General features: G+C 43.4%; 1 protein-coding gene across 2 annotated transcripts in view; it reads right to left on the bottom strand.

The window, feature by feature from the left end:
* Positions 1 to 1,120: 1,120 nt before the first annotated feature.
* Positions 1,121 to 22,446, bottom strand: part of SAP30BP (SAP30 binding protein) — a 30,462-nt gene continuing 9,136 nt past the window's right edge. For both annotated transcript variants that reach the window (XM_017833004.1, XM_017833005.1), the window contains 8 exons: positions 15,018 to 15,060; positions 8,681 to 8,769; positions 6,141 to 6,232; positions 5,618 to 5,678; positions 5,083 to 5,134; positions 4,626 to 4,684; positions 3,356 to 3,440; positions 1,121 to 2,686 (listed from right to left, as the gene is read on the bottom strand). In XM_017833004.1, the coding sequence (XP_017688493.1) occupies positions 2,505 to 2,686; positions 3,356 to 3,440; positions 4,626 to 4,684; positions 5,083 to 5,134; positions 5,618 to 5,678; positions 6,141 to 6,232; positions 8,681 to 8,769; positions 15,018 to 15,060 (663 nt within the window). In that variant the 3' untranslated portion in view covers positions 1,121 to 2,504. The remainder of the gene's footprint in view (positions 2,687 to 3,355; positions 3,441 to 4,625; positions 4,685 to 5,082; positions 5,135 to 5,617; positions 5,679 to 6,140; positions 6,233 to 8,680; positions 8,770 to 15,017; positions 15,061 to 22,446) is intronic.

The following is a 22,446-nucleotide window of genomic DNA, read 5'->3' as shown; positions in this document are numbered from 1 at the left end:
AGGAAAGAAAATCAACACCTCGGGGCATGGAGGTGGGAGAGAAGACTTCAGAAGGGCGAGTGAGAGCAGAACCAGCTCTGCCAAGGATGACTTCATTACAGCAGCTCTCCTTTCTCCTCCAAGGCAGAGACACTTGAGTGTGGAGTCTCAGCTAAGACAAACCTACTCAAGCTGGGAGACAGCCGTGCTTAGGAAGGTGATAAGCAGAGAGAAGCCCTGTGGTTTTCAAGGACCATGAGCTTGTAGTTCTCAGACTAAGGAATGATGAAAATGGGACTGGTTTTACTCTCAAGTATGGTTAGTCTTCCCTTGAGAGGGGAGGCAAGAATGAGTATCCACAGCTTTTAGGAGTCAGAAGAGCAGCCTGAAGAGCAATCACTACTGCAGCAGCACTGAGAACCTTTAAACTATTCTTAGGGGCTATTTAACACACAGGCACTGACACCCTCAGTGGGTCCCCCCCAGCCCTCAGCAGCTCCACAGAGCCCTGCAACGAGCACAACCATAGAGTTCTAAAGCAAACTGGTCAAACCTGCCTCCTGAGGGCTTCAGGCCCTGGTTCACAGGCCAAGAAGGGATCCTTTTCCCTCAGGACATCACTCCTGTGCACCTGAAGCTCCCTCCACCTTCTCTGGGGCACTGACCGACCACAGCCCAGCACAGGCCACCAACCTGTAAGATCATGTTTCTCAGGAAAAGAGGCTTTTTCCTTAGAACTGCAGTTTCCAACCTTTGTATCCACCTACTACTTCTGATAGCAACACTCAAGGCAAACAAGAGCAGCGAGCTACTGGCTGCAAGTTTGTTACACAAGGGTTGGCATCTCCACTCCAACCTTTTGAAGAGAGAGAGAAAAAAACAAAAAACAAACTGTGCCCATATTTCAAGTTGCAGACAGCAAACACCGAGTCCTGGGAGCTCAGGAGCTGCCAGACCCAGCTCAGTCCTGCAGGACACTTGCATAAGCCAGTTTGGAAACTGCTGCTCCAGGTGCCTCATGGCAACACTCAGCACACCTCAGCAAGAGCTCAGGAAGTTTTCTCTTCATCCAAGCTTCCACGAGTCAAGTCAGCAGCCCAATGTAAAAAAAAATAATTAAACAGAGATGTTTCAATCTTACTATTTTCATGCCTTTGAATATTTTATTGCTTTAAAAGAGTGACTCCACCATCTCCCCAACTCCCCACGCTATAGTTCCATCAGTCCCCCGGTTTATCTCCCGTGAGCATTTCTGGATATGCAGATGCTTTTTTTAAAGGTAAAATGACTGCTAGGACAAAGTGTTTAACATGTTTTAAAATTATCTAAAAGCAGAATATTGACCCCTTATTTCTACCTTAAGTCTCCATAAATGCAAAGTCTCGATCAAGAGTGACATTAAGTTACATAAAAAACTGAAAAAAAACCCCACTGAATTGTCAGAAATTTACACTTCTACTGATCTGGCAAACATCTCTCCTATCACTGCTTGAGCACTAGAAAAAACAGGCTCTGGGCAGGAATTTACCTTAACAGAAATGCAGACACATGAATGACACCAGGTTTTTTTTATAGACTTTTAAATTTTTATACAATAAAATTTTCAACTGAAAATACTTTATCACAACAGTGGAGCAAGCAGTAACTGCCATGTGTGCATTCACAGAACATCACGAGCTAGTACAAAGACTGACAACATCACAATTAGGATCAGACACTCTCCTCTGCTTATCTGCTGTCCAATCTCATTCCGTGGCAATGGAAGTATTTTTTGCAAAGGTCTTTGCAAATGAGTTCACAGATCAAACCTCTACAGCTTAAGGGTTCTGCATAGAAATCTTCATCCTTGGGAGACGATAACAGGACTGTTCCAGCACAGTTCCCTCAACAGTTCAACAACTTCACACGTGGTCACCAAGATCTACACAGAGAGCACACGGGTACAGGTGGCAGTGCTGGGACAAAGGGTGAGCAATCACAGATGTAGATTGCTTCAGGTCTCTGCTACACATCTGAACGTGGACACTGAGCAGTTGTCTCTGCTTTAACTCCCTCAGAATTGAGCTGGAGTACAGAGGGCAGCACCTATCACAGGCTGCAAGCCTGGAGCACGACCTGGAACACACAAGGATAACACAGATAGTCCTGTACTACTTGCCCTTTTATTTTATTTTCTTTTTTTTTTGCCCCCTAAACCAAACTTGCAAGTAGGTAAGACCCTAATGCAGTAATTAATAAGCAAACTTTTACAAGCTGACTCCAGATACCACCTTCCTCCAGCACAACACACAGGCTGGTTCTTCCCACAGCAAGCAAAGGCAGAGGCATTGCGGGCAGAGGTCCATTCCTGTGGGCACACAGCTGGCATGCCTGCTCCTGCTCCTGCCCCCAGTCTTCCAAAGGGGAACTGTGGTCTGTTCCAAAGAATCTTGCCATCCTTTACCAAAGGCGAAAGCTACCCCTCCCTTCTGAGAACAATGGCTTCAATGATAAACAAGTCCAAAAATCCAGGCCCAGCACACCAGTCACTGCTTGGCCTTCTTCACAATGGTGCCCACAGCTGATATCACCGTGGTTTTGGATCCACTCGCGCTGGTTGTCACTGTGACAACCCCTGGCAGTGTGGCAGTGGTGGTGAGGATGGTGGGCTGAGCTATCGTTGTTACGGGGATGGCAGAGTCCCACTTGCTCTTCCTCTTCTGGGCATCTGTGAATTTGATTAAATCAAGCAAATGAGGATTAGCATTATGTTAAAGGTCACCAGTCCCTTCTTAACACCCCGACTGGCCAACCCTTAATATCCTAGACAGTTTCCCCTCACACTAACTTCAGGATACATTGGCAGTAAGTGGTGAGGAGGAAAGACAACTTTGTACCTCAAGAGTCAAATGGAACTGCACACCTGAGCTTCAGCCAAATGGGAGCCAGGATCATCCCTGCCCCAGAGCATAGTTAATTTTAACAGAGCACACGTATCCCAGTTGCTCAGCTACAGGCACAGGACACACTCATCAGCCTCCAGTGTTTTTTCTCCCTTCCCCTCAGTTTAAAATGCAGGCTGTAGGCAGGAGAGTGATTTTCAGTCTTTCCAAACCTCTTGAGATATATCAGTCCCAGGAATACTCTACAACCACAGACAGTAGCAGGTTTCTTGACACACTAATAAATCTCTTCACTATCCCACCTGGCCTTGGTCTTTCATTCCAGAAGGGAAGACCTGGAATACAGGGACTAGAGGAAAGCTAGTCCAACAACCCCTAAAAAAAAACACACTCTTGCATTATATACACAATCAATAAGGAGCCTTCAGGTTTCCAGGAAGCACTAATCCCAGCATTACTGCAGCTTAATTGGTACAATCCCAACTGTTCTTTACCTCCCACAGTGGTACTGGCTGTTGTGGTGGTTGTAGAAGTGGCGCTTGTTGTTGTACCCTTTTTAGTGCCAGTCACAAATTCAATCTGGGCAGGGAGAGACACATAGGAAAAAGAGGAGAAGTTAAAAAAAAAAAAAAAAAGAAGTGTTGAGATACACAGCCTTTCTTTAACCCACAGCACCTATGTTTTTTAAAAACAGCTTTAATGTGATGTAAGACATTGGCCTCTGAGCTGCCCATCATGCAGAAAGACAGATACAGACCTCAGGCCAAAGTGTACTGAAGCCATGAGAATTAAGGATTTCTACAACCCAGCTCCTAAATCTGATGCAATAAAAATGTGTGTGTCAACTGGGATTTGATACAGCTCAGACAGGATACATCCTGGCCATTAAACACTGTATTTATACAGTCAGAAGTTCTTATCCTTCTTCCTTTAAGAAACATGCAAGACAAGCCCCTACTTGCACAATTTACTGCGACTGCATCATGGCAGGAAACCTGGCAACAAGAGCCACAACAGCACTGCAGCCTCAAAACTGCAGACATGGGCAAGGATGTAATGAGATGCCTGGGTTACTGTGCAAAAAACCAAAACAAGCAGCAAGACAGAGCATGCACTGCACAAAAAAACCCCTCCACCGAATATGGAGGGAGCCTTCTGCAAGGTTAGATGGCAATCTCTAACATCAGACAGTTTTCTCATGCCAGCCACTGGCTTAAAGGCAATACAGGACAGGAATAAAATCTTTCAAAGCCTGTCTGTGTTCTTTTTGGGGCGTCTATAAGATTAGTTGGGCTTGTCACAAAATGCACAAAGTTAAAATAGGTCCAATATTTCTGGAAATCAGATACAAGAAGGCAATATCAAGAACAGAAAGCAGATATTGTCTCACACTGAGATATGGTGAGGAAATTAAGCTGTAACTAGGCTATGCCACCAGGCAAAATGTCAGAGATTAAGAAAAAAGTTGTTCTTTATGCATTATCTTGCCTTTATCTGGTTTACTGAACACCATTTTTAGAGCTCTGGTTTAAAAATACTGACAAAACAGCAGGAAGTCCAGTGGAATAAACAACCCAGAGGAATGGACCTATAAGGAAGGGCAAGCAATCTGTGCAGCTCGGGAAAGGACATGCAAGGAGAAAGGAGAGAACCAGGGAAAAACAAGCAGTATTAGCACGGAAAGGGCAGAGCAACAAAATTAAGTTCAGCAGGCAAAGAAACAAAAGCCCTGCACTTCCATCTCTTTTGGTTTTGAGGAGCTACCTTTGTGCGTTCCTTCTTGGCCTTCTCCAGTTTGTCCATTTCAATCTTCTGGGCTTTGGCTGAGAAAGATCAGAAGATGTGAAGCACTAAGAACAGTAAAAACCCACAGCTCTCTCTCACTCACTTCCCATCAGAAACAATCCAAACCTTCAAACTCTGTATAGAAAATTAAACTGCCATGAAAGTAACTACTGCTCTTTAATCAAAACATTGCAGCACTAAATTAATGATTTAAGAGGTGAAAACACTGAAGAACCAATTTAAATGAAAAGGCTTTCTTTCCAAACTGATGAAGCATCAATAACATTCAGGCACATCCAACCAGAATGAAGTCGTTAAAGAGCAGCATGTGATGACTTCTCATTTATAAAGGAAGTGGGGACTCCAGTGCAGTTAATTAAGTACAAAACACAAAGACCTAAGCTAGGACAAAAAAGGACAGACTTCCTGGAATTACCTAGTGCCTCGTAATACGAATCCTCTGACCAGCCATGAGGGTCAAACATGTCCTAAAGGAAAAAAATAAGTCAGATTAGGGCTATTTCCACAGAGACACAAAACCCAGTTCAAAAATGTTTAAGGCATTTCTGTTCTCTGATGATAATCATGACTGATTTCTTCTTGTATCCCAAAGATCACATCAGACCTTCTTTTATGGGACCACGTTCTGTTGTGAATGAAGGAACAGCTTTGAAGCCACAAGTATGCTGGGATAAGTCATGCATTTTTCTGCTGCTCAGCTTCAGTCCCCCTTGAGGAGTTTCCTTTATACCTACACACTTCAGCAGTTTTTGTTCAGAACCATTACAGCAAAGTTGGAGGCACTGAGGTTCAGTGCCACACAAAAATGTTCACTTCAATGCAGGGTCTCAAACTGAAGTTCCCTTAAAGGACCTCTAAGCAAGCAGGCTCACTAAAGCCTCAGGTAAGACTTTACACCTCTCTATTATCTCTTACCCACTCCCTTTCCAGCCAAAAGCACTGCACCTCACCTTTGGATAATTTGTACCAAGTTCATCAATGGAACAAAACTGGATCAGCTTTTCATAGATGCTGCAAAGGAAAAACAGGAGTTCAGAACAGAACCAGAGGCAGAAATAAACAGAAGCGTTTCAGATGCCTCAGTAGAAAGAGAATTTGTCACCTCTTCACACTGCAAGAGTGAAATCAGAACCAGGGAAGGTATGCCTGCTATGATGGATGTGGCAGCCCATTAACCACAGTATTTACCACTTCCCCCAAACATCTCCCAGCTCCAGACACATCTTCTAAAATACTTCACTCATTCAAAGTGTTCACATTTAAAATCTAATCACACCAACACTTGCTGTTGTCTCCCAGAACACAAAGAAGAGTTTTACTGTTTCAGTCACAAAAATGAGAGAGACACTATTTGTTTGTAAGCAGTAGTCCTTCTTGCTCAGGATCCTTTTTCTGCTACAACTCCAACAAAGAGGATACTCTTGGCATTTGCTCTGTGGTGCTTTGGTCACACAGGAGAAGATGGTGCCTCACCTGGGGTTGCGAAACTCCTTTTTCCTCTGGATGATGTAGTTCATATCCATGCCCTCTTTCATTTTCCTCTCATACAGCTTTTGAATTTTATCCTACAGGAGAAAGATTACAGGGTGAGCCAGTAAGAAAAGGAGCAGCACAACAGCTGACTAACAAAAGTGTACATGTGGAAACAAGCCAACTGAACCAGTGACCTCCCTTGAGTGGAGCAAGGGTTCCACCCCTTCCAAAGGCTGCTTAATAGACACTTTCTCCTTTAAGGTCTGAAGTAGCTACATGAACTGTCTGGATTGGTAAAGGAATTGATATTTGTACTTACTGAAGGCTTCAGTGATTAAAGATTTGCCTATAAGGCAGTAGCACAGGCTCCTCCTTCCCAGTGTTATTTCCCTTTATAGACATGACTGTAGAGCAGAAGCCAGTTCTGAAATCCACTGAGGTTCTCCCACAGATTGCAGGAACCACCACACCCACCTTCAGACTCAGGTGTGCTGGGCTACACTGCCCAGAAGGCAAAGCTCATGGCTCTGCCTGGGTAACAGATGAGCAGAGCCAAGTTCTGCTGGAGAACTAAACCCAGTGTGATCATCAGGGATTGCTGGTGGTGCCCACTGGCAGCCAAACACTCTTGGGAACAATGCACTTGTAAATCCCTGCTTTGGTACAAGTGACCAGCCAGATGGAATCAGCTCCTCTCTGCAGATCACTCACATAGTTACAAAGCCTGTGGATAACTTACTGAAGTCCCAAGCCGCTGCAAAAGGCAACTTTAAATCAGATTGGAAATGTCAAGCAGTCCACTCTCCAAAGAGACTAAAAGCTTTCAAATCAAACATGATTTTTTTCTTCCTCAGCAAGGTGGATAAAAGTACTTAAAAGTATTCCTACTCTAGTGATGCTGACAGCAAAGGCAGGAACTTTCAGATGGAACATGGAGTTAAGTGGTACTAGCAGGAGAATATCCTCAGTAATTTCTGTCATCTTTTCTTTAGAACAGAAATTTCTCATATTAAACAAGACCAGAGGCTGGGCCTTCAGTCTTTCAGGATGGGAGAGCTGAGTCAATTTGCCTTTGTTGCTTCTGGATAAGTCAGTTCATGTCTCCCTCCCTGGACAGTCAACTCAAACACAGAACTGACTATTGTCTGAGGGCTTGCTGAAGCCTGAATAAAGGAGGATTGTTAAGAGCTGATATGAAACTCCTATTTCAACAACCTTAAAAAAAAACTTTGTGTGATTTCCTCTTGCTGATTTTGTGACAACCTGATGAAAATTTATCTTACAATCTCCACATCCAGCACACACATTGTGAGGCTTGAAGGAACAACTGCAAAAAGGTGAATCTGGGGAGTAGAAGTGATTGAATAGGTGTTCCCTTTTGGCCCCTCCCCATGGAGCAGCAATATGGTTCACAAAGTCCACAGATGGGGAACTACTCAGTCAACTTTCTAATAAGAAATACTCCCTTTGGCAGAGTTCAAGATACAGTTTATTAGAGGAAGAATTTGACAAAAGAGCAAGTCACCAGTGAAAAGCCCAGAACATTTTGCATTTCTGAGGAACAATCCCATCTCCTTCCTCAAAGTGCTCTAAGATGTGGTTTGACCTGCTAACAGAGGACAAGTTCTCCTTTGATTTAAACAGTAAACTGCTGTGCAAGGGGGAAAATTCTGCTTTATTCTGTCTACTCTCTCAAGCTCTGTGCATTCTTCAGATCTAACGCACCCCAGTTCATTGATGTCAGAAACAGTAAAATCCTCCTACAGCACCAGAGGAGGGATGGGTGTGCCCAGGTACACTGTGTGGAGAAGAAGAAAGCATCATCTGGATGGTGAGTCACTCTGAATCACCACTGCACATTAGGAGCTATTTTATAGAGCATTCCAGAAGTGATTCTTTACTTGTATTTCTACTGGGTGGAAAACTGGACATGAAACTCAAATGGGTGGTAGGAAAGAGCAGTCCCTGCTCTTTTCATTTGCACTCCATGAGGAGGAGAACACAGCAGGTTACTGCAAAGTTGGCCACTGCCATTATCTGGGTGTGCACTGGAGAAGACATGCATCTGTCTTGTTTTGTTGCCTCTAAGTTACCAGCCTTCCCTCTAAATGTTTATCATCTAGAGAGATGTAGGTGGAAAAGGAATCCAGTCATTGCTGCCTCATCTATTCCAGTTTAGGGGATTCTTGGGCTTGTATGGAAAACAATGATTTGTTCTTTTCTACAGAGCTGGATTTGCTGAGGTAAGAGAAAAGCAGCCTTCACAGTAAACATTGCTTCTGTGGGACCAAGAGCTGTTTTAAAGCATAAATAACCCACAGAGACTGGAAAACAGCTCTAAGCTACTCTGGTATTCCTAAACTAGAACTGCTGTAAAGCCTAAAGCATTAACACAGTGCATTCATAAACTCAGTGTGGTAAAACCCAGCTTTAATACTGGAGTTTTGCCTTGTGCAAAAATACTGAGCAGAGGTCCCAAACATCCCCTCTCCCTACTGAACTACAAGCCTTTAAAAAGAATGAAGTGGACTTATACCAACCTGCAACTGGTTAGAACATCTGCCAGGAGGCTCAGGAGGGATTTTGATCTCATCTGGAGACATGTTCCGCACTCTCTCTGAAAAAGAAGCTGGAGAGAGCAATGTGGGCATGAGTTCTGGCAGTACTGAAGGGAGTTTCAGCCATGCAAGTCATTAAATTGTTTTATGTCCCTGCTGGCACCACTCTGTCATTGGGAATCAACAGGCAAAGGTAATGGGAATGCTGCCAACTGGTAATCGTGGTGTTTTCAAGATGCTGAGCAAGAAGCAACTAATCTAAAGGTTACATCATTATAAGAGGGACGAGATGCTTGTTTTATTGATAACTACCTCTAACTGTGGTTCTGTGTCATACCCATGCTTAAAGCTTCATTTTCAGGAGTCTCTTCATCCCCAAATGGAAATGTAAAAGCTAAGCTACTTCCACTCCAGCTGCAACTGTTGATAAGATCCTCAAAAGCAAAGAATCTTCAGAGGAATAAAGGTTGGGTCATGGCATGGATCCCTAAATCCCTGCACTGTGCACCACATACCCAACCCTGCACTACTCCAGGTCTCCCATACACACCTTCAGGTCCTGCTCTGAACAGTGCAGGTAACCTGGAGTCTCTGCCAAAGCCTGTGCCAGGACACTCTTGGAGAGAGGATCAGACCATGCATGTGGAGGATCACAGGATCAACTCTATGCAGCCTGGCTCTTTGCCATTTTGGGGGAGGTAATCACTTTGGGTCCTATTTAGATCAAGACATACCTAGATGAACCTAAATGGTTCAAGAAGGGAACAACCATCCCCAGGGCTGTCAGGAATTAACCACAAGAAATTACATTTCATCCCTAAGTTAACATTTCCTTAACAGGCACTTTGATCTCTGCTTACAGAGACAGACTACTGGGAGAAGGAACAACTTGTTCTGCAGGACTGGGAACAGACCAGCACAGTCTGCCAGATTTCTATAGCTGTTTGTGTTGGGATATACTATTAAAGTACCTGATTGCCCTCTAAAGATTAGTTTACAGAGTTATCAGCAAAAGAAACTGCTGTGCTTCCCACTATTGCTTGTTACTTTCCCACTATTATGGGAAACCCAGGCAGTTATCTAGCCAAGTCTCGGAGCAGAGATTTGTGCCACCTTTAAGCAGTTGGGACTGTTTTCAAGCATAGTTTGTACAGGGAACACATTCCAGAGTTGGTCTGCAGTGGATAAGAGACCTGACAGCAGCACAGAGGTCATATCAACCAAGTCAGCTCCTCAGCTACACACTGCTCAGTAGAAGCTGCCTGAACTGCAGCTCCAGCTCACTGAGCTCAGCAACTCTGAATAAAGGCCAGAAGGGCCCAAAGGACAGACACCGGTGTTGGAACCCAGGAGAGCTGGGGCTACAGATAAGCAACACTACACATGATCAGTGCTACTACAGTTTCCCTGTCTTTTGTCAAAAATGTGAAGCACTAAGGACAACATCCTTTGGAGATGCAAAGCTGGCAGGCGACCACTCATTCTGTTTGATCAAGATGTTGCCGAGGGTTAAATTCTTCAGCAGCTGCCAGTAAGGAACAAAAAGTGTCCTTTGGCATTTACTAAGAGGGTGCCTCTAAGGAAGAAGGAAAGCTTGCCAGAGCCCCAACAGAAAGGCAGGCAAAGGGAGCTCCCTGACAACAAGGCAGACATTTGTTATAGGTTACAGATGCTGGTGGGATGGGGAAGCCTCTGGTTTAATTAGAGCTTCAGGAACTCAAAGACAGGAACATAATACCCGGCACACTAGGCTTGCTGGGAAAGGTGAAAGCTGATTAATGGCTTAAGAGATTCACAGCATCAGCAGAAACATTAAAAAATAAAAACAACCACTAAATACAGACTTCTTAAGGCAAAGAAAGGACCTAAAAAAAAAAAAGTTCAAAAAAATCAAACCTAGCTCCAGACTAGACATCCCATAGGCTCCCTTGTCTTTGCAGATGACCAGAAGAGCCACAGAGAAACAAAACATTTGTGGGAACTGTGGGGTCATAAACTCAGGAACTCTGGGCAAGACCTCTGTCTAACCAGCAAAAAAAGTTAAAGTCATAAGTGAATGTTCAGTAACCCATTCAAAGCTCTCTTGAAACAGAAATAATACTGGAGGCAGAACAAGAGCTCCCAATGAGACAATATATTTTGATGCATGACTTTCAGGTTTTGGTGCTCATTTCCTCCTTTGTTTGAGCCACCATTTATCAACATCATACTGATGGGGGAAAGCATCTCTTAACAGCTTACAAGGAACTAGAACTAATGCATCTTTGTCTCCTGCAATCCCACCATAGCTGTACGTAGCTGAACACTGAGTCAGCACAGAGGATACGTGCACCTCACAAACCGAGCACAAATATTCAGCATTACTCAATTCTTTCATCACACTGCAGTCAGACTGAGATGCCACATCACTAAGAAGAAAAGGATGAGTTTAAGGATGAGTTTAATGCCTTTGGGCTCATTTACAGTAAGGAAGTACAAATTATCCATGCCCTCCAGCAGCCCTCAAACTCCCTCCCCTAACAGACAGCAGAATGGCTGATTACGCAGCATCTTTCCACCAGTTCTTTCCATAGAGGAAAGGGCAACTGGGATGATCATTCAAAATAATCCTGGAACTTGCATATATGGCCACAGGCTCCTGTATAAAACATGTTGGTCTAAAGTTGCCCTTGGGACTTTGAAAACACATCTATACAGCAGTAACTGCAGATGAACAGCCAGCAACAAGGTGTGTCCTCACCGGATACATCCAACTGCTTTGTGCATCCTGTTATTCCTGCCAAGATCAAAGTTTTAAATTTACATGAGTCACAGGTGACACTGGTTGCAGCCTCTAATTGGTCTGTGATTTGCAGGCTCCCAGCCTAGAGGATCTCCAAGTGGAGACGTCAGGAAGTTGGCTGTTGGCACAATTAATCAGTCCGGGCACACCCAGATTCTGGCTCACAGTAAGTAAATATCTTCCCTGAATCAGATTTATAGCCCAGAAGAAGAACTAAGGTCATGAAGCAGATCCCAAAATTCAGATGAGGGTTCAAGAAAGTAGGAACCAATGCCTCTCAAAGCATCCTGCTGCTGGACACCACCACTTAGGGTGTACCTAGCACAGATTCAGCCTCTCAGTCAACGAAGGATAATTGCGTGACAGATTTTGGTGAGGAAGATAATTAAATGGAAATGCTACATTAAATCTGCTTCAGTTTGAGATAGATGGGTTATCTGACCTATGTCCAACAGTACAGAGACAATTTGCACAGCAGGAGAGAAAGTGTCACAGCACAAACCATGCCCTTCCTTCCAGAAGGAAACGACTGCTCCCAGTCCAAAGGCTGTGCTGGAGACATGGATGGAGGGCACACAGGAGCTTTGTTTCCCACAGATGGGTAGGAATGTTTTCCTGGTGCAGAGAAAACCAAAATGATAGAGAGTATAATGGGTGTACAGGGCAGACCAAGGTGTGGATCATCTGAGGTCTGGTAACACTGCTCCCCAGGTAGGATAAAGAACTCCCAAGGTTCACTTACACGCTGTGTTTTACGCAGTCACAAGGGATTAGAGGCAGTTCAGGTGCCAGTTTGTTTCTAAAGGCCACACTAGGCAAAAAAAACCCAAGGAAAGACCTGGAAAGGGTGATCAGAGGGACGTGGGTTTCCCCTGGAGACATGCAAACCGGTGGTGCCTGGTCTCTAAAACTGCATTCTCTGGCACTCTGTCTGCTTGGCATAAACCAGGGTGTGTGGGTTTCTGATTTCCTGGCACCAGAACAGCCAAATCAGAGGGAAAAACTGGAGGCAACAACATGCCAGTGAGTCACCCATCCATGGAAGGACACTAGTTCCCTTTCTGCTCTGTGGGCTGAGAAATGCAGAAAGAGACCTGCAACTCAGCCATACTTTCTACTCTTTTGAACACTGAGTTTGTGCTCAGACATCCTGAGGGCTGCAGAGAACTCTTCTTACAGTCCAAAAGGTAAACAACCATGCTGCAAAGAACTTCAGGGCAAAAATACCTGCATCCTAAAAGTATTATTTTGCAAGGCTGCAGGAAACAGCAATTGCAATGTCCTGCCAGCACCATGAACTGTTCAGAGCGGTACAAAAACCCCAAAAGGACAATGCTGAGGTAGAAATCTATCAAAATAAGCTTCACATGTACTTCCTTCTCAAACATGGGGCAGTTAAGGCTAAAACTTTCCCTTCCATTCTTTTCAGGCATTGATTATGTGATCATTACTTCAGCATAAGGCAGGACAACCATGCCCTTCCCAGCTGCTCATCCCTATTGTTTTCTTTGTGCCAGCTCCAGTGCTCACCTAGCATGCACTAAGCAGATCATGGAGAGGATCCAGCTGGAAGCCTCACAGGGGGAAAAAAAAAAGAAGAAAAAAGAAAGAAACAATAAAAAAAAAAGAGCAGTGAAGATGGATCTCAGCTGGCTCCCACTCCCAGAGCAGCTCAGAGCACACAGACTTTAAAATGCATCTGGGGGAGGTAAAACAGAAACAGGATTTTTGGCAGGAGCCTACATTTCTTCTGTACTTAAGCAACTGCACAACCATAGACTTTAATAAAGGTGACACTGAAAAATGCAAGGTTACCTTCTGAGGAGGGTGGGCCCACAAGTTTTTAATGCAAAAAAAAAATCAATCATGGAAAACTGTCTGAAGATGATTTTGACTTCCATATACTGATAGACAAAACTTTAGATGTCCTCCAGATGGGGGAAGTTACTTGCTTTGTGTCAGAAAATTCTGCACTTTTTCATTAAAGAAGTCTAATTCTGAAAGGCCAAGTTTTCAGAAAGGGAGTGGTTGTCAGGTTACACCAACCATGAGGCTCTTGCAACAGTTCCTTTTCAGCCAGATAAGATATGGTCTAATGCAACAGACCTCCAGAATCCAGCATGGCAAGTATCTGACCTCTCATAACCTGGTTCTGCACAAAGCCAGCCTACCCACTGCTCTGTGTGTGCTGCTGTTGGGAAAGGATATTAAAGAGTGCAAAGAGACCTCAATCCAGGTCTCAGACTCACCAACACTGTCCACTCATGAGTTGTGACACTAATCAGTGCCCTCTGTGCAGATTTTAAACCTGTGTGCAAATCTGGGCCATCATGAGACAAACTGAGATTCAGACTTCTGATCTCCTGTGGATGGGACACTCACTGGGGGAAGAGACTAAGAAAATTATAACCTGAGCCTAACACCTTCACTAAGAAAGGACTTCCCACTGCATTGCTTTACAACTGCAGACCTTCACCCATATGTGAAGCGGAGACTAAAAGGGCAGTGGGCTTTCAGACATTCCTATTTACTTTTTACCCCAAATTCTGTTGCCTCACCCATGTTTCTAGTGTGCATTTTGAGGCAGATCAGTAGATCAGGGAAACATTTCTGTTGCATTTTATGATGAGACTGGTTAAAGCAGTTTTGCCCTGTAAAGGCTGAAAATCCAATATAACATTTGGGCTGGTGCAAAGTCTGGGCAGGCCAACTGAAAAGAACTTAACTCCAAAGCTTCAGTGATGGCTGCTGTAGGAGCCACAGTTTAGCATGTGAGTATTTGCTGTTTTAATTTACATTTATCACACTTTATAGGTGAAATACTATGCTTGAGCCTTGACAAGCTGATTTGAGAGATGAAGCAACTTCCAAACTTATTAATTTTTAATGATATTATTACATGATACCACACAACTGTAATAGTAACCTCAGGAACAGAGGGTTAGTTCAAGATAGTCACAGATGAAACATAAAATACAGTTTCTGTACAGCTCCACAGAGACCAAGAGAGGATTTTGAATTTCAAGCTGACAATCCTGGACTTTCCAAATCTAATAATGGTGCAATAAATAAGTGAAATGCCACAAAAATCAAGTAAGTTTTAGTAACCATTAGAACACATGCAGTACACTCTCAGCACAGCAGCTATAAATCTTTAAGTGGATCATATCTAAATATGGATAAGTTTTTGAAGCCACAGAACAAATGTCATCATCCCTGGTTCCACTGGCTCTCACAGAGGTGTCCAGACAAAGCTATTCTATCATGTTTAAGCTCATTTCAAAAAAACACCAACACTGCCCTTTACATAGATGTTTTAAACATATAATACATGAAACTATTTTCATATTTTAAGGCATGGTGCCTTTCTCCCAAAACAAGACTTCACTGAAAGCATTCCAGTGAGATAAAACATTGCAGGCAATAATTTGAAACTACAGCATTGCCAGGACAAAGGGAAGGTGCTTTTTACAAGCCAGGGTTTAGAAAGTCTAGTTTGAAAAGAATATGTGAATATTCACTTCTGAGTGAACTTACCAACTAGCTCCTGAGGATCTCTTTTCTCCACTTCTGAGAATTCCTGGGAGAAAGGAGGAAGAAACATATTTTAGTCAAGGTATGCATCCAACCTAAAAAGCTATGTTGTTCATTTCTTTAGAAATTTACACATTAAATCTGAGACAAAAGAATAACAATTAAGAATGAAACACAATTTATTAGATAAGAAGGCAATGTCTGTACGATGGAGAGTCAAAGCCTAATAGGATGCTCCATGTTCTTTCCAAGCTAGAGTCTAAATTTAATGAAGGAATTAAGGCATTATTTCACTGAGCCCTGGACACTCAGCTCCTTTTGAATTTTGCAGAAACTGTTGTACCTGAAGCCTTTCCTCTAAACAGATCAAACCACAGATTCTTCATTTTGGGTGACTGGTCCTTGGCACCAGCCAAGAGGCAATGTTTTGGAGCACAGTTAAGTAAATACAGTTAAGCAAGCTGGATCCAGCCCACAGAAAGCTACTCTAGTCCTGGGAATGCCGACCACAGGCCGGGGCAGGGTCAGCCCGATGTATTCCCTAGAGGAACATGGAAATAGCTGAGATTCTCCCAGAGCCAGAGCACCACGACTTCAGAGCAGCACCAGATCAGCCTCTCCAGGGTCCTGGGATGCAGAGGTTTGCCAGATGTGTGTGTGTGGTGTCAGAATTCGTTTCTGCACTTGTGCCACTCAGGGCTTTGGCTGACAAACCCCCCACAAACCAAAATGCCCGGGAGCGTGGTGGTGATGCAGATCCTGTATTCCCATTTCCCACTGTCAGTTCCCTTGGCTGCTACCTTCCAGGAGGGATATAACCAACCTGCTCTACCAGAAACTCAAGGGCAACCTCCACTGACTTGTAGTGCTCTGCTTGGAGATCTTCCCAACACAGCTAATCCCCACTTCAGTTGCAGATGTTTGCACCAGACTGTGCTGAGCAGGAGGCTTTATGAAGAATAAGACACTCTTCAATATGTTTTCCCCATACTGAGACCAATGTCCAAATATTTTGTTGTTTCTGGGAGACCCCAGGAGAGTCACAAGCAATATCAAAGTTCAGCACAAACAAAGTTTCTGAAACAGTACCAGCTGTATCCCAACATTGCCCTCTCCCCCCTGCCTCCCTCCCAAAGACCTTTTGTGACTCACTGGACTGTGTGTCCAAAATTCCTCAGTGCCTCCAAACACTGAAGCTATTCATTCAACCTGACACACACATAATGCTGCCTCCTTGCTGCTTAGTAACCGCTCTCTCACCCCCTCCTTTACTCCATTTCCAGTCAGGTGAGAGATGCATCAGGTGAGGGGAGAGCAGCGAGGTCACCAAGCCAGATGTGGGAACAGCCTGTGCCAAATTCACTGTGAAAATCCACCTATTTTCAAGAGAAGCCAAAGCCCTCTGGAAGCAGAAAAACAAATTCTTTGTGTGGCACTAACTGCTACAAGGCACTTTTTATAGCCATTCATGGAAGAAAAAAAAAAAAAAAAAAGGCACTATTTCTCCATTAGTACACTTGGATCACAGAAATACAAGGCTAAAGCTATTTTAGAAAAAGAAAGAAGTACACAAAGGAACATGCATCTTCTCCCTGGCCAGCTGGAGAGGCCCCAGGCCCCTCTGAGATGGACTGTAGTGTTACAGCTCCAACCCCTTGATAAAGCACTTGGTGTGTGCATCAACATCTCTTCCACAGCACAGGCAGAGAAAAATCTAAACAGAAGCATGACATTTCAAAGCAGAAAATTTATGTCAAAAGAAGTAGCTCTCTTTGGGGAGAGCACTGGACAGGAATCCAGGGAATGTAGGCTGTGGTCTCCACAAACCTACACGGACATGTTGTAGGATATATCGTGGGCAGCCTCACCCACATCGAGGTGGCATCAGCACAGTGAGCTTCAGGTCACCACTGGACAAGTGGGGACAATTCTGTGGTAACTAATGGGCTGTGAGGACAAACTCAGATGAACATGCAGGCTGGAGAAGTTCACAGAGCCACAGATGCAAGGTAACATATGTCCAGGCACATACAATGACTCAGGAGCAGTAAACACACGTGGTCAGAAAGCTGCTTTATTGCCTTTAGGGGAAGAATTTGCTAGGTGGGTAATTACAAGTATTTCTTGCCTTGGTTTGAGACAACAAGCAAATGTTTATTGAGGGAAAGGAGGGAACTGCTTGTGTTCCAGCCTTGACTAAATTACATCCTGTGCTCTTATCTCTTGAAAGTTTTAAGTGGACTGAGAGGGAAGAGGAAGAGACAGGCTATATCCCTGAGCACCTCTTGATCCTTCCTCATACCCAGCACTGTATTTATTATTCCATTATCCTTCCCATCTCCTTCTACCCACTTGTTCTCTTACCATCCAAGAACACAAAGGCAAGAGAAAAAAAATCCCCCAAATCACCAATATTTCTGCCAAGCAGAAACTGAAGCAACCCAGTGGCAAGGCAAATTCAGTTGCATTAGACATGTGCTAAGCACCCCCAAGAACGCTGTGCTCTTATCTGGGACACTGACAGGTTTGCAGGGGTCTGTGCTGCCTTTCTGACATTTTCAGAAGCCCATTTTCCAGTCTCCTGTAGATGTCTGGACTTAGTACCAAGCATAAGCACACAATCCTCAGGAAACATGAATGAATATGCTGAGAGATTCTTTGATGGCCCAAACCTCTCCTGTTATGTACATCAGACAAAAATGCCCCAAAACATCAGATGTGTTAAATAGTACATTTTAAGAATTTCCAGAATTATCAGTGAGTTTGCTTTCACCAGAAGCAAGTTTGGTCTTTAATTTGCATCCTTTAAGCCTGCCCCGCTTGTAAGAGGCTAAATCAAGCCAGTCCTATCAGGCCCCACTGTGTTTTCCCCTGGCTCCCATCGCCCACACTCGTTCCACCACAGCCGCTCCAGCAAGTCTGGTCCCCACATCCCCAGGCCACAGCCAAGACATCAGAAAGCCCAGAGCTACGCCAAGCAAAAGCAAACACGTTCACCAACACATCAGAGCCACACCTCACTGCCCAGGGGATATGAATTCTGCTTACTGATGAGTTACTCTGCACCTACACCCCCTGCTCCATCATTAACAAGCTGAAGACATCAACACAGCTTTTCATTAACTCAAACTCCTTTCAAGCCTTCAGAAAACAAAGGGATGACCGACTCCTCCTACAGTGCTTGTTCATATTTGCTCAGTTTGCTGTTGAAAACTGAGGCAAGCAGCAACAACTTGACCAAAGTTTGGCAGATGTGAGATTTAAGAAGTCCTGTTCAAACCTCTGAGTATCTACTGAAGATCCAGAATGTAGGACAGCCTAAAAAACCCAATCACCCAAAAAGAACTGCTCTGCACTCCCTTAGGCTAAATTAAGTCTCAGACACACATTGAATACAATGAACCAATTAGAAAAGACAGCATCTAAAAAAAAAAACAAAAACCTGGAGATCTAATCTTATCCACTATGTTGAATGAAATGGAGAATCATGAAGTGGAAAAATAAGGTACAATAAATACTGCACAGTTGCTACCTTTTGGTTATGAAAGCGAAGAAATATTTATGCGTGGATGATAGATTTGTAAAGGAATTCCAAAGCATTTAAACAACGGAAAATTTGGAAGGTAACTGAATTTTAAATAGGGAAGTTGCCTAAATCCATATTTAGGCAAAGGTGATCTTTTTAGATTTTTGATCTTTTATAGATTACATCATCAATACCCACCACATTATGTATCAGCATCTCACACGAAGAGCACAAAATCAAGCAGGTAAATGGTTCCAAGCAGGGGGAAATCTCTTTATCAGAGTAAATATATGAAATTAGTAGAGATTTCAAGTATCCCAGAGCTAAAGGCAAAATTTAATGGGTTCATTTCCATATGAATTCTGAAAACCTTGTTATTTTTTCAATAAATTAAGACTTCACTAGCAGCACCTTTACTGTAAAATTTTCACAAGCACAACCTCTGAAAATCTGTGTGGAAACATCTCTGAATTTACTTCTGCAGCCAGCCCCTTGCTACTCGCACAAAGTCAGCTTGGACACATTATTTATGCTGGAAATTCTCTCTACCATCATGGAAATACAACACTCAGGGCAAATCCCACAATGTTCTGTGTTATTTTTTTTTTCTCCAGTCATTTTACCCCATCTAGCATTACATGATGATCTCTAAGAATAGCTTGACTGAGTTTAAAAAAAAAAAAGGCAGTACTGTACTTTATCATGCACTCAGCAAGTTGATTTTCTGGCTGCCATCTCTTTTGCAGCCTTGATCTCACAAGATCAACTGTTTAAGGGCCTAAAGCCAGAGGGCCTTGCTCCAGCAGACCCACTGAGAGGAGTCAAGGGATGCCATGGTGGTTCAGAGCCAAGCTGGAAGAAGACTGAAAGACAAAGACAAGCAGGAGGCAGACTTCTTTCCCCTGATCTGGAGACTAATAAAGAGCAGACTCTGAAGAGTGTGCTATGGGCAAAGCCAAATTAATTAAAAAAAAAAAAAAATCAAAAACCAACAAGAACTCCACCATCACCTTTTTAAGCTTCTAACTGACCACTAACATAAATCACAATTTCTGTGCCTCTAAGAACAATTGTGCACATCACTGATAGCCAATAACAGTTATGATATTACTATTCCTGTGTGAGTTCAGGAAAAGGTTTTTCATTGTTTCCACTTTCCCAGGACAAATGCATTTTTCAAGCCCTGGACAAGGTGACGCTGCCTGCAAGAGCCTGACTGATAAGCACCCAGATTGCTGGTTTTCATATATCATAATCAGTTAAAGGGGAGTGTGTGTGTGTACATGAATACAGAAGATGCTGCATTCTGGCTTAAGCTTTCACCTCACTGAGGTGAAATACAGACCATCTTTCCAGTCCTAGAGTGTTTCCATACAGTTCATAAAAACCAGTGCCTGCTCAGGTTCCATGGAAAATAAAAACAACCAAACACAGTCCTCACAGCATGGAACAGAGATTAAAGGAAGGAAGCAAAAACAATATGAATCTGAGACTGATGAATTCCAGTTTGGAAAGGCTTGCCAGAACAGCTTTATTTAATGGAAAGAATGGGCTGACTTATAACAATGCTCGCTAAGTCCTTCCTGAAACGAGATCCATAAATCCAGCACAACACTCACATCCAATGTAACTGTTGGCATTAACTGTCACCACAAGGCACAAATTCAACCATCAATTTCTGGTAGAAGCAGTTGCATATGTCAGTGCAGGTGCACTTCAAACTGCAACAGGAAGGCAGAAAAGATATGAAACCAGCCCCTGATGCTTTAACTAAGATGCAAATTGTAGGAAGTGGGGAAGTTGATGCCAGACTTGCCATTGCTTAATTGCCTTCCCAGACTTGCAGCCAACTGATACCTATGGCTTCATTTTTCACTGACTTCCAGTTAATATTAAAAAAAAAAAAAAAAAAAGCTCAGAAGCTTCCACAGTACCAACCCCTCAGTACCAACCCCTCAACATTTTCTCTTTTTTTCAGAGAACTCTCTTGTGTTGCAGAATTTCTTCTCTCTCCCAACTACTTCACCTGATTGCTTGCACATAAAGTAATTTAACACCAATTTAAACTGCCACCCACAAAATTTATAGATCAGTCACACTGTTGTCAAGCAGTGGATTAGTTTGAAGATATTATTGAAGGGAATTTTCCAGTACAGTCCTTCCACCAGTAGCCAGTGGACCTGCTGCTGCAACAGCTGTTACAGTGGATTTCTCTCATCTGAGCAAGCACCAGCAATAAGCTTTTGTAATTTCCCCCTCTCTCTACAGTTCAAATATCTCTTGTAGTCCCAACATATCAACAGCCTCATTTGGCTGAGCATGATGGAAAAAACTATAATTTAGCATAAAGTGCTAGGAGCTGACAGAGAAGATGGTCTTGCCAGAGCAAGCAGGTGGAACATCTACACGCAGGCAGCGAGAGAAAGACAAATCCAAACCCTGGATCATGTGCTTTTTTATTATCCTTTCTTTTTCTTTCTTTTCCTTTTTAAAGGAACATGATATCAATTATGTTCTCGCTTTTTCTACAAAGATCAGAAGTGCTAATGGGAAGAGAACACCAAGAACTTCTCATTTAATATTAAAAGAGCATGACAACCACAGTTTCATTTCTTGCTCACCAGATCTGCCTGATGTTGGTGTGCAACCAGGCTGAAGGCAAACAGGGTGCATGTCAAGTGCATTTAGAGTCTGGGGAAGAGAAGGCAAGGGAACAGGAGTACAGTGCTTTTACTTCTTCTCCCTTCATTTTTTTTCTTGTATTGTGAGAGAAGAATCCCAAGAGAAAGCTTGAAACAAGCACATTTCCTACAGCCATATCCTGTTTGCCAGCTCTGATACATAGCTCCAGGCAAAGTGCCCAGTACAGGGTAAGAAATTTAACTTAGAAAAAACCTGTAGAGACCATGATCTGGATACCAATAGAAGCACAGAAGCTCAGAAATAAGCCACCATCAGAAAAAAATTATACATCTGACCCCTAATGACACTTATGTACAGGCTTTACGAACCTACCTACTTTGAGATACTATTGTCACAGACAAATAGGGAAGGAAGAACAAGTCATGAAAGAGTCAACTCCTGAGACATTCCTTAAGCATCTTATCAAAATAAAGAACTTGTGTAGCTGGCACTGCCTTTTACTTTTCCAGCTAAATGAAGTCAAAAAATCCACATTCATTAATGAAATGAAAAAAAACACTGAAAAATCCCAATCTGGCAAAGCATTTCAGTGAGAAAATGCTTTAGAAGGGAAGCATTCATAGAATAAAGCCTTTAAATAGCTTCTTTGAAACTTGACTCCATTCACCTGACATATGCTATCTCAATATTTGACAAAGATTATTTGTTAGGAGTGATTTCCAGTCAAGGAACTGTGTGCCAGAGCTTTTGCTTTCCATGTGGAGGTGGAGTCAATAACATCTGCCTCATGATGGACCCTGCTCCCAAATCCACCTGCACAGCCCACGGGAGCACAAGAGCAGCAGCCCAGAGCACAGGTCCCAGCAGGCTCCCCTGAAGCCACCGTGGTAGAGGTGCCTTGCCCTGCAGAGCCCACAAATTCTGCTTCCAAGTCACTTTTGCTTCCTACAGGGAAGCAGGAATTCAGGGGTGAAGTATCAGCACCACCACCATGTGACAGGGCAGAGGTGTCAAGCTCCTTGGATGATTTTATTTTTTTACAGCTTGCTGCAGTGCAGAATAGAGCAGAAGGTAAAGCTGGGATGGGAAAAATATGAAGCCTCACAACAGCAAAGGAAAGGCTCAGGAGAGCTGACAAAATTAACTTCTTGCACAAGCTTTCTTCCCTAGTACATAGCACTAAAAATTCTTCATGCTTTGGAGGCAAGGAGTAAGAGCAAGTATCCTCACTGGGACATGCTCTCCTCTGTGAATGGATCCCAC

This window comes from Lepidothrix coronata, unplaced genomic scaffold, assembly GCF_001604755.1.
Source record: "Lepidothrix coronata isolate B3197 unplaced genomic scaffold, Lepidothrix_coronata-1.0 Scaffold210, whole genome shotgun sequence".
NCBI lineage: Eukaryota > Metazoa > Chordata > Aves > Passeriformes > Pipridae > Lepidothrix > Lepidothrix coronata.
Note: the sequence above shows the minus strand (reverse complement) of the source record. Positions and strands in the feature narration are given on the sequence as shown.